The sequence below is a fragment of the Hylobates moloch genome, unplaced genomic scaffold, assembly GCF_009828535.3.
Source record: "Hylobates moloch isolate HMO894 unplaced genomic scaffold, HMol_V3 SCAFFOLD_8, whole genome shotgun sequence".
Taxonomy (NCBI): domain Eukaryota; kingdom Metazoa; phylum Chordata; class Mammalia; order Primates; family Hylobatidae; genus Hylobates; species Hylobates moloch.
In genome coordinates, this window is record NW_026652283.1 from 121,744,480 (window position 1) to 121,757,225 (window position 12,746).

General features: G+C 40.7%; 2 protein-coding genes across 8 annotated transcripts in view; one reads left to right on the forward strand and one right to left on the reverse strand.

Annotated features, from left to right (window-relative positions):
• The window catches only part of MCPH1 (microcephalin 1), a 238,303-nt gene that overhangs the window by 80,454 nt on the left and 145,103 nt on the right, over positions 1-12,746 (reverse strand). The window lies entirely within an intron of this gene.
• ANGPT2 (angiopoietin 2) overlaps positions 1,302-12,746 on the forward strand; it is a 62,889-nt gene continuing 51,444 nt past the window's right edge. For both annotated transcript variants that reach the window (XM_032162516.2, XM_032162517.2), the window contains exon 1: positions 1,302-2,046. In XM_032162516.2, coding sequence (XP_032018407.1) covers positions 1,759-2,046 — 288 coding nt within the window. In that variant the 5' untranslated portion in view covers positions 1,302-1,758. The remainder of the gene's footprint in view (positions 2,047-12,746) is intronic.

Here is a 12,746-nt window from a genome sequence, read left to right on the forward strand (position 1 = left end):
CTTAGTAAAAAATAAAGATCTTTTATGGGTAGGTGTGGTCTGTTAAGTCAGGGTACCAAATATTCAGCGCTCACTGGGAATAACAAACCTTGTACCTTGAGAGATAAACTGCAGCAAAGGCAGGGCGCTCTTTCCCTATGTACACTTGGGCTGGTGACTTAACATATTATTAATCTCTGAAGTATTAAGTTTTAGTTGTTAAAGGAAGTGACTCGTAGAACTTACAGAGCCATAGGATTGAAGTTGAAAAATCTTGTGAGTGCACCCCTTGAATTGCACAGATGAGGACATTAGAGCTTCATTAAAACAGGGAAGTGACTTGCCCGAGTTTAATACCAAGGGGCACTAATGTAATTGATAATGTGTTACAAAATGCTGAGATGTCAACAAATTCTGATACAATAAAGAAGTTTGTGGGCCAGGCACGGTGGCTCACACCTGTAATCTCAGCAATTTGGGAGGCCAAGGGCGAGTCGATCACAAGGTCAGGAGTTTGAGACCAGCCTAACATGGTGAAACTCCGTCTCTACTAAAAATATAAAAATTACCCGGGTGTGGTGGCATGCGCCTGTAATCCCGGCTGCTCAGGAGCCTGAGGCAAGAGAATCGCGTGAACCCGGAAGGCGGAGGTTGCAGTGAGCCGAGATTGCCCCACTGCACTCTAGCCTGGGCAACACAGCGAGACTCCATCTCAAAAAAAAAAAAAAAAAAAAAAAGTTTGTGTTCCTCTTTCTACACAGACACTTAAATTCTAATTTCTCTGTTGTAATGTAATGAACTTAATCAGTACAGTGTATTTTTAGTGTGAATATCCAAGTGGATTTTTTTTAAAGAATAAAGGTCAGAGCTCAGAAACTGATGTTTCTAACGTGACTTAATAACAGAAGATCTTTCTATTCAACTGTTCTGAAATGAAAATCTTGTAACTTGGCTAGTGGTTCAAGAATCAACTAATATCAATGAATCTATTCTTCCCTCTGCAAAGGCACACGTTTACAAGAGCCAAACTTCTTCCTCTTTATTTGTAATAACAAAAATAAACCGAAGTCCTGACCTATTTGTAGTATTTTTATTCCTAAAGGAAAAAACAGGAACTTTCATTGTACTTTAACATTAAAGTTATTACCTCAGATATTTTGCCAGCTTAGCACGGCAAAATCTGTTTCAGACAAAAGAGATCAACTGCTCTCTCTAGGAAATACTTAATTGGGGTGGTGCCTAGGAAATGCCCAGGGGTCCTGTGACAGATCGGTTTTTCCCAGAGGGTTTCTGCAGCATGGGTCCTGGTTGGACGGCAGGCATTCTGCTCTGATTTTTCCTGTTGCCTGGCTAGTGACCCCCTACAGGAAGATAACGGGTAAGCCAGGAGGGCGGAGCAGCCCACTACACATGTCTGGCTGCTCTTATCAACTTATCATATAAGGAAAGGAAAGTGATTGATTCGGATACTGACACTGTAGGATCTGGGGAGAGAGGAACAAAGGACCGTGAAAGCTGCTCTGTAAAAGCGGACACAGCCCTCCCAAGTGAGCAGGACTGTTCTTCCCACTGCAATCTGACAGTTTACTGCATGCCTGGAGAGAACACAGCACTAAAAACTAGGTTTGCTACTGGAAAAAGAGGAAAGAGAAGACTTTCATTGACAGACCCAGCCATGGCAGCGTAGTAGCCCTGAGTTTTAGACGGCAGCAGATCGGGACTCTGGATGTGTGTGTGCCTTCAAGTTTGCTAAGCTGCTGGTTTATTACTGAAGAAAGAATGTGGCAGATTGTTTTCTTTACTCTGAGCTGTGATCTTATCTTGGCTGCAGCCTATAACAACTTTCGGAAGAGCATGGACAGCATAGGAAAGAAGCAATATCAGGTCCAGCATGGGTCCTGCAGCTACACTTTCCTCCTGCCAGAGATGGACAACTGCCGCTCTGCCTCCAGCCCCTATGTGTCCAATGCTGTGCAGAGGGACGCGCCGCTCGAATACGATGACTCGGTGCAGAGGCTGCAAGTACTGGAGAACATCATGGAAAACAACACTCAGTGGCTAATGAAGGTAGGAAAAAAATCCATCTGTCTTTGCGAACAATTCATGCTATTAAGATCAGCTTGGCAGCAGCTCAGGTTTTAACAACCAAAAAAAAAAAAGAAGGAGGAGGAGAAAGAGGATTAGAGCTGCAGAGCGGGTTGCTGGTACCCTCAAATGAAAGATGGTTTCTTTTATTCTATCCTAGGGTGTGTGGGTAGTCCCTAGGGTTAAAATAATTATTTGGAAAGAAAGCCAGAGTCAATACAGAAAATCTCTCAAGTTAGAAATCTTTATTAACAAGGTAGAGGAAATACACTTCCCTGCACAACTTGTGTGCCGTTCTGTTTGTTTACATCGTTTAAGCTCAGTAACACCCATCACCAGGGAGGCTCTCAGCTGGCTGCAGGCAAGTGAGGGAAGCCTGTGAGCCACAGCAGCCCGTGAGCCAGGGAGACCGTGACAACCATGCTGATGACTGAGGCATAATGGATGGAGTAAAGTGCTTTGCCAGTTTCCTGAATTTATTTACTAAAATCGGTTGTGACTCTTGGTAGATGAGAGGAAATTAAATAATGCAGACCTTATGTTTCTCAGAATCTCAGGGCCCTACCGCTAAGGGCTTGCCATCTGTAAACAGGGGCACAGTTCCCAAGCGTCCCAAAGGTATTCAGCACTGCAGCCCCCGTCAGTTCCAGCAATCGGTGCGGAATGCGTCCCCACGTGGGACGGTTATGTTCGAGTCATGCCACGACAGGACAGTCTGACAGTTTGTTCTTGGGGTGATTCCACTGTTTCACAGATGATCCCACTGTTTCCTAGACATTTTATGGAGACGTAACCAAAATAGGATATTGAAACCTCTGTTTTTCTTTCACAAATAATTTTTTTTCACATGTAAACATGGGAGCTATTTATACAAAACCCAAAACGACCCTGGAATTTTCTTTATATGGACTATACATATTCTAAAGGAATTTTAAACAAAATGCATAAATTAATCAAGTAGCATGATGATGCCATTACATCACAATGCTTACATGGCAGGGAATGTGATTATCTAAAGCTATATAAAGTCTTTTAAAAGTTGGTGAGCCTCATTTGACACATTACCCTAGAAAAGCACAAAGCACAATTATTTTCTCACTTTCATTTCACCGTAAGCCTTTTGCTAGGACACCTTATCTGAATCTCAGAACGGATCTTGGAGCCTCATCTGTGCTCCTCATTACCTCCCCTACCTTCAGAGAGGAAACGACTAAGTTATTATTTGAGTCATGAGCTTAAACGAATGAATGTGAATGAATGTTCCCAGCACCACCGGTTACTGTGTCAAGAGGAGTCATTTAAAACAGCACAAACTTACCAAAATGACCTATCAAATGTAGATTTCATGTAATGTAAAACTCACTAGCAATGTCTTTTTAAGCTCCTGGCTAAGCGCTTCAGTAAGTTTCCCTCCTTTCCCAGGTCACTGTGGTGCGCTTTTAAACATCTTCTAAAATTCATAGCTGTGTGAATAATTATGCTAAGCTTAAAAAGTATGCAGCAACACAGGTTGAAATATGTGGAAGGCAAACTACATCCTAAATATCTGCTTAACTTGAACTTCCTATTTCTTTGTAAATCGTCATGCTGATGTTTAATGGCTTTCCCACAGCTACCGTGGTTAGAGTCACAGTGAGGCACGAAAGACGCATTGCAGTAAATATTCTAATCTGCCCGACGGGCAAGTCATCTCCTAGAAGAAACAGCCAGGAAACATAAAAGAATGCTATGCCAAATGCAAGGTTGCTAATTGTATTTGCTTAATTAAGCCTACATTAGGTATACCTGAAACTCCATAAGCAAAGCTCATATTTCTTTCTTAGGTAAACTACCCCTTCTCTTGGGTCTTTGAGATAGCATTTGAAGATAGAAAAAGACAAGGAATTCTGTGTTAGGCGACCAAAATTTCTTCCTTTCCAGGTTCACTTAGTCAATATTTGAACAGCAGTAGCACAATGGTATTTCAAAAGTTCGTCTTCAGCTGTCTAGCTAAATACTGTTTCACCAAGAATGACTTAATGTTTATCTTTTCACGGGCTCCACACCTGTTCTCCCAGCCTATCTCAGCGAGGTGCACCTGAAAAAGGCAATTTGCACTCTCGCTCAGTTTACAGCTTCTGACTTGGGAATGAAAACAAAAAAGCAAAGATGAAACCCACCTAAAGTGATTAAATGTAACCTCGCTGTTTGTTTTTTTCCTGTGTTTTGTCACCTGTGACAATAAACACTGATTTTCTCCTGACGAAGAAAATAATATACAATGGAATGATAAGCCACACAGCTAAAGGGTTATCATGACAACCTAACACCCACTGATTTAATCAGCACAGAAAGCAGCAGCACAATTCTGTGTTTTTCATGGTTTTACATATTTTCTTTTGAGCTATTTTTTGAAAAAAATGTTTCCATATTTCCTTTCTCTCCTGGATCAGCACTAAAAATGAAAGACTGAAAAACAACCCACTACAAAATCCGTACACTTTTAGGAAATTAAAACATTTGACAGGAAGGAAATTAAGACCAAGTTTCTGGTTCATTTTAGGGCAAATAAATAGTAGTTCAACCTCTGAGTGGTCAGCATAGCCTAGGGAGCTTAGACTAAGAAAGCAGGTTTCACATCATCAAAAGGTCCCACGCTGCCCCTTTAATCCGTCTGGCAAAGGAAGTGTCAGGCTTCTGAATGAACTCAGAGGAATATGAATGGAACAATACAGGACAGCTTACTCGCTGTGCAGTAGTTAAACAAGGATAAGATAAACTCATGATCGCTAGCACACGAAACACACTGCAGTGGACCAAACACTACTCATACTACGTCTCTCCTGCTAATCCTGCAACTAGTCTGAACCTCTGCCCTGGTGATATTAAACACACTTTATAAAAACTCACAAATAATTTAGCAAAACGGATTGTATTTTGCTAGGAGACCACAGGGATTTTTTTTTCCCCCCGATAAGAGGAAATATGGAAAGGAAATAACTATTTCACACTGATGAGTGCCTCATACCTATAAACAACTGCAGAGTCTATGAACACGTTAAAACAGAATGATTTCAAAAATAAAGTTGATGCCTGCTACTGAGGCAAACATTTCCTCTGCCGTCTTTTTTTTCTTTGTTTGTTTTTTAAACGACACAAGAACAGGCTGGAAACTGTAAATGTGAATTGCAATCCTTTTCTTTCTTTAAAAGTAATAATAGTGTATCTTTTTAATAAGATATGAGAGCTACTACTCACGAATCAATGCATAGGAAACCATGCAGTTATGCTCTTCAAACATAGCTGCTTTCACCGGGAGAAATGGATGGTGAGAGGCTCACAGACGAACCCAGCCTGCCAGCCCCACTCTGCCCTTGCTAGGGACTGTGTGTGTGTGTGTGTGTTGTCGTGTGTGGCTGCAAAACACTCAATAGCTGTATATTAAAACAACAACAATAAAACCCAGGGCTTGGTTCATTAGAGGAAAGAAAAAAATCCCATCCCATTCACAGCCACTGGTGTCCTGTGGTAGTGGAGGACAAGAACTATTACTGTGTCTGCTGGTTACATCCTGAGTGGCGAAATATGATTGCGCTCAGTGTTAGTATTACAGTATAGCAAGGAATGTAGTAAGGAATGTAGAAGAGACAGTTTCACTATGGTAGGGGAAGTGTAACATATTTAATTTTGGAAAATACAAATATAGTTTACTATATCTCTTATGCAATATGTATACGTATAGTATGATATGTGCCTATACAGTATATAAAATATAATACATGTTTGTTCTATACGGATTATATATTATACATATATCATTTGTTTTCTATGGTCAAGTAGTCTTTGTTTACTAAATGGGGTTGTCTGACATACTGGATTAACTATTTAGATATCATACTACGGGGAGATGATTATTTGCTTGCAGAGTTTACAACTAGGAAATGGATTTCCATAACCTTAGCTTCTATTGAGACACTAGATAATCCATATAGTCTCAATACTGAACTCTGAAAATCTTCTGATTTTAATCAATATGGCTCTTTATAGTTGTCAAACAGGTTATAATGCACAAGTTTATCTGTAAGCCAGTTACCGTAGATGGAACTTGAGAAGGATAATGGTCTTACCAATGGTGATCAGATGCTCAGGATGGTCCATGGTGCTTATTTTAATCCATAAAATAACTGAAATTTTGTATATTTAAAATTGAAAAACAACAGTTCCAAATCAACTCTACCGTCATGGGAGTAATTTAAAAAATAAAACAAAAATGTTACGAAAGTAAGATATGGGCAAGGTAAAAAAAATGTCAGGCTATTAAAATGGTGGAAATAGGAAGTAGATTCTCCTTCCCCAGTCTTCCATCCCTTTCTTGGAGATTAGCACTTGGAGATTTTTTACCAGCCCTTTATTTAAAATGCCAAATTTAAAATCAAATGTACAGCTTTCCTTCTTTTTAAAACACATACAGTGGCATTATAGCATAATCAGGATCTTTCCTGGCCCACAAATGACATGACAAGAGGTTGGAAGGAAGATTGTGCTTACCAACAAAGAGCAAAATTTGAAAGACTGAGGTAAATAAAGGTGTGTGTGGGGGCAGGGGCAGGAGAGACAGAGACACCACCTGTGAGGGAGTCAGTCAAGATGAGGAAGAGAGGGAGGATGTGGCACAACTGTTTTGACAGGGAAGAAAGGAGGTGGTTTGTATCTTTCCATATCTGGCCACAAAATGACAGCAGGGCCTGGTCAGCTTTGTGGATTTCCTGAGTTGAGATCTAGAGGATGCATACAATGAATCATGAACACGGACAGACTGTTTTCCAATTAGCTGTTCACAATTTGCAGGATGTTTACGGTACTTAATGGCAAGTCAGCAGGCAAACCATTCTATCTCTCCCTGTATATATGTATGTGTGTGTGTGTGTGTGTGTGTACACACACATATGTATCATATTAAATATATAAAACATATATTTGTTCTATAGGATAACCCTGTAAGATTGGCTTCATTTGGCAGTTGATACGGTCGACTCTAATTAAACAGGGCCCATCTAGACAGCCAACACCTATTCTCTTTTCACTACATCCTCCTTTGGCTTGAAGGAACCTAACAATGAGAATTCTCTCCTAAATTATTCTAGAATTATTCTGATATAAAGACAGCCACTGAACTTTGCAGCCACACCATTCATCACTAAGGCAGCAATCGTAACAGGGTATCTCTGAATCACCTTAAAGCACCTTCCACATCTCACCTCATTTTGCCCCGGGAATATCTCTAGTACGCAAGTACGGTAGGTATGGTGGATGCAAGCCTGTATATTTTTTTAAGTCCCTTATAAACACAGCACATGCTAACACCAGCACCCTCTGCAGTTTAGTAGCCTTGTATGGACTGCCCAGCGGTAAAGCAAACACGGGAAAGCACGCATATCCCCTCCTCTGACAACAGCAGAATTTTCCGTGGGGCTGGGAAGACTGCAGAAAACTGCTGAGAGGAGTGTGAATGAATATGAATTTGGGCAGAAGTGCGTTATTTCTCAGTTCATTAGCGTAAGTGAGTGAACACCACACGACCCCGCCCACCCCTCCTAGGTGAGGTTTCCAGTTTGGGGCAGGAGCCATGAAAGTTTATTTATTTGTTCAAAAAATATTTAACAAGGGCCTACACGTGTCCAGGCAGTGTTGGTTCTAGGTGCCTAGAAGAAGTCAGAGGGGGAAGAAAATGCCTAAAGCCAGGTACAGTGGCTCACACCTCCAATCCTAGAGCTTTGAGAGGCCGAGATGGGAGGACACTTTGAGGCCAGGAGTTCAAGACCAGCCTGGTCAACAGAGTGACACCCCATCTCTACAACGGTACGCAGCTGTGGTCCCAGCTACTTGGAAGGCTGAGGTGGGAGGATTGCCCGAGCCCAGGAGGTCAAGGCTGCAGTGAACTATGATGTTGCCATTGTGCTCCACCCTGGGCAACAAAATGAGACCCTAAAAAATTAAAAAATAAAAAAAGACAATTCCCAAAAGACTTGCCCCAGGGGGACACTATGCTTTGGTCAGAATGTGTACTGTAGCAGCAGCTCGCATGTGCTGCACAGAAGGGTAAATGAATGAAATGAGAAATTAAACACAGTGCAAAGGGAGTCAGGCGTGTGAGGGACTGTGGGGTGGGGATGATGTTAAGTCCTTGGTCACTACACGGAAACCCTTTTATAAAAGGAAAATGAATTAGAACTATTTCTGAATGGTTGCTATTCCTATTACCCAAGTAACATATGGATATTGCAAAAAATAGAGAATATACAAAGAATGACAAAAAGTAAATATCAGGTATAATTATATGATTCTGAAATAAACATTCTTAATATTTAATGCCTATATGTATGTAAACACTGTATATGCTGTAGTAATTATATAGTACATATTTTAAATTACGTCTTTAATAATTTGTTTTTATTAAAAATAAAAAAAAAGTGAGCCTGAGAAGTTAAGTCACTGGTTGACGCCCCTGGTTAGTCTTGGCAGCAATTCTCGCCCACTGGGACTACGATCTTAAGACGAGTGCAGGGCACTCCTAGGCCAGCATCAGGCCTGAAATACCAAGTCCCCACAGCAGACTTGACAGATTCCAGTTGCGGAGAGCACAGCTTTGTTCTCACCTCTAGATAGGTGAGATGCCAGCCTTTCTATGTGAGGATGGTGCTGAGGCTGCTAAGAAAACAAGCAAAAACAAGCAACTGGGAATATCCTGTTTGTAAAGGAATGATAAGAAATTCCACCTTGTAATAGAATTGGTGCAATTGGTATAATTGGTACAACTATTTAATAGTCAAGAAGACTAAAAACAAATTTATGTGGCTGGGTGCAGTGGCTCATGCCTGTAATCCCAGCACTTTCGGAGGCCGAAGCGGGTGGCTCGCTTGAGCTCAGGAGTTCAAAACCAGCCTGGCCAACATGATGAAACCCCGTCTTTACCAAAAAATACAAAAATCACCCAGGCGTGGTGGTACATGCCTGTAGTCCCAGCTACTCAGGAGGGTGAGGTGGGAGGATCATTTGAACTGAGGAGGCAGAGGCTGCACTGAGCCAGGATGGCAACACTGTACTCCAGCCTGGGCGACACAGTGAGATCTTGTCTCAAAAAAAAAAAAAAAAGGACAAAAGGACAAAACCCCCTCACAAATTATGTTATAATAAAGAGGAAGTATAGATGGCATATTCTTACAAACCTTACTTCTAGTTACAGCCCTGTTCTGGAAGTTGACAGGGTGAAATGCTGGATTTCACAGTACACCACTTTAAAGGCAGGACGATGAAATTCAGTCTCAGGGAAGTTCCATGTGGCCTTCCCTTCCCACTATTAGACTTTGGAAACTATTTGAGTGTCATTGTCCATCTAACATTCTACAGATGGGATCAACAAAAATGGCCTGGCACTTGCATTATGTTAGTGCTTAAAAAAAAATGATGTGAGGTTGAATGATTTCATGTAAATAAAAACAGTAAAAAAAAAAAATCTTGGGTGGTGGTTTAGAATAACAGTTTGAGCCATTTGTTGGAATTAACATGACTGTTTTATGTGTGGTTTAAAAAAAGGGGAAGGAACTCTGCCTACCACCGCCTGGACTGTAGGTCAGGTGTGCCAGCCGACTGTCTTTAATATTTTAATTAGATATTTCTCCATGAAATCACCTTTCTTTTCTGTCCTAATCCTTCCTTGCACCAGTTGACAAAAGATGTGAAACCAATTAGAAAACTCCTGAGAACTGGACTTAATCCTTTTACCAGAGCCCCTCCTGCAACCAGCTAAAACCTTTCTCTTTGCAATTCATCTAGAACCTGACTGAAACTCGTGGGCTCTCCCGCTCCCCCTGAGGGCTCCTCTGATGGTAATTACTTTCTCCAAAATCAGACTGGTTCTCCCTCTGAGCAACTTTTCACATGTCTGTGAATTATTTTTGGAATCTTTACATTAACCGGACAACTTACCACCACAAAATATTCATAGTTGATATTTAATATTTTACTATTTTAAAAAGCAACAACCAAATTAAAAATATACATTAAAAATTACCTGTCATTTAAAAATATGTAATTTTATAATTTTTTATGGACAATGGAGCTTTTTAAAGAGATGAGATACTAAGACATAGAAGTCTTGGGAAATGGATTATTTTATCATGCTGACAATGTCTCATAGAGAAGGAATCATTTTCAGTGGGCCAATTAATTATAATCATAATTGGCTTTTGCGGGTGAGAACATGAACAAAGTCTTAAAAGGAAGCAAGCAGCCAGCCTTTCCATTTTTTTTTTTCTCTGTCTTTTTAAAATCCAGCTCTTGTAGGGTCTATTTCTCAATTTTGTCACATTTAGTCCAGACCACCTGGGCATTTGTCACACTTACTCCCATGTTAACACTCTTGATGACTTGAGGTGGGCTATCCAGGTGGCTTAATCTGGTGATAAGACTACTATTAGTTTAATATGGGTCTTATCACAAGGCTACTAGATACCACCAATGTCTCCCTGTCTGAAGTACTCAGTATTTCAGGAAATATATTAGCACCTTCATTATGACTGTTCCAGCAAATTTCAGGGACGAAGGTTAAACCTGAGTTGTGGGCTCGTCTCTGTATGTCACTAACAGTATCCAGCTGGACATGCTACACATGAAAGATTTCTATTTTGTCTGCCCAAAGCATATCTTGGTAGTTATATTCAACAGCAAAAGGGGAAAGTATGCCATGAAGTTGTCTTACATGTAAATCCACAGCCAGGGCCATCCTCAGTGGCTGAATCACGTGGGACTTTATAAGGACCGTCTGACATTCGCTTTTCTGTTCAAGAAGTGCCAAAAGGGAATGGGGAAACTGCCAGTTCCCCTCTGCCTGAGAGGCCTCGTAGGCCCCAAGAACACCAACCAGAAGGAAAAAGGGAGTGGTTAAAAAAAAAAAAAAATTGAGACCATTTCAGGGATTTTGTTTCTGGCCCCAGCCAGCCTCAGGAATTTAGCTAAACTACAGCAAAGGGTTATGTTCCTGTCCTCCCGTTGTTTGAATAAAGGCATTCTATACCAAAAGAAGAGGTATCTTGGCCATGATCAGATCCAAGAAAATCTCCTTTTTAAAAAAATGTTGACGTGTGAAGTCGACGCAATTACCATTAGACCAGCATGCCTCTGAAGTTATTCTCCCGGGGTGCTAGTGTACTTTTAACTATGTAACCATCGGAAGACCCTAGTCAGGGCTGGCTAGGTTTACTGGTGCAATCTGAAACTAAACAATAACATTTTGTTGTTGTTGCTTTACTTGTTCCTTTTCATATGTAGTAAACGTTTGTTTAAACGACTATGTTTTTTAGAGCAGTTTTAGGTTCACAGCAACACTGACAGAAAAGTACAGAGAGTTCCCATATCCCCCCTCCGTGGCACACACACAGCCACCTCCCCTACGATCAACATCCTGCACCAGAGTGGTGCATTGGTTACAACTGATGAATCTACATTGACCCATCATTATCAGCCAGAGCCTACAGTTGACATCTGGTGCTGTACATTCTGTGGGTTTGGACAAATGTATGAAGCCATGGATCCACCACTGTAGCATGACACAGCGCAGCTTCACTGCCCTAAGAATCCTCTGTGCTCTGCCTGCACAGCCCTTCTTCCCCTTAACCCCTGGCAAACCCTGATCCTTTTACTATCTTCAGTTTTCCCTTTTCAAGAATGTCATAGAGTTGGAATCATAAAATGTATAGCCTTTTCAGACTGGCTTCTTTCACTTAATAAGTGAGTTTAAAAAAAAAAAAAAGCAGGAATAACTGTAGAACAATTGTTTAGTGATCTCTTGCCTTATTTAACTGGTCGAAACAATCACTGTGTATCTTCAGAAATGGTACCAGTTTTCTTACCTACATCAGTGAACTCGTAGGGTTATTATGTGTTCCAAATAAGATGATGGATAGCAAAGGGTGTTGGAAACTGTAAGATGCTATACAACTGCAGGAACTATATAATGAATTTTAATAGGAACATCAGAAAGACACTTATCAAGATCTATACTACATCTCACATTAGTTAAAGGTTATAATTCCAGTCACTCTAATCGGGTTAAATGATCTAACTTCTATACCTCCGAGTTATATACCTCAAAGCACATGTTTACTCTGAAAGATAATGAATTCCTTTTCGACACTGAAAAGGACCATCGTAAGTGTATGTGTAAAATGTCTGTATTCTGCATATTGCATGAATGCCTCTGTGGAAACTGCTCCAGTACTGTCCATTGGGCAACACACTGCTGTGACTGTGTTAATATGGCCACATTCCATCATCACATGTAATTTCACCCCTTCAGGTTCAGTGTGAGTCGTAAGCAATGCTGCTTCTGCATGTTGTTTCTATGGCAGAAGAAGGCAGGAACTAAATGAGTATTACAAGACAGCCCCAAACTACCTTCTAAGCAGGCATTTTGGGGTTAAGCAGTCAAGCCACATATCTTAGTAGAAAAGATTCAGAATTTCTAAGAGGTACCATTTCCTCTGATTTTCTTTGGGTTCCTGACAGCATTTTCTCTGCCATAATTTCTGGAATCAACAGATGATATCAATTCTTGGTCATCTACTGGATAATTATAAACATTAGTCTGAAGTTAGTTGAAGTATTAGAGTTTTATTAGACTGCGTAGTCTGTGGAATCTCAAAAAA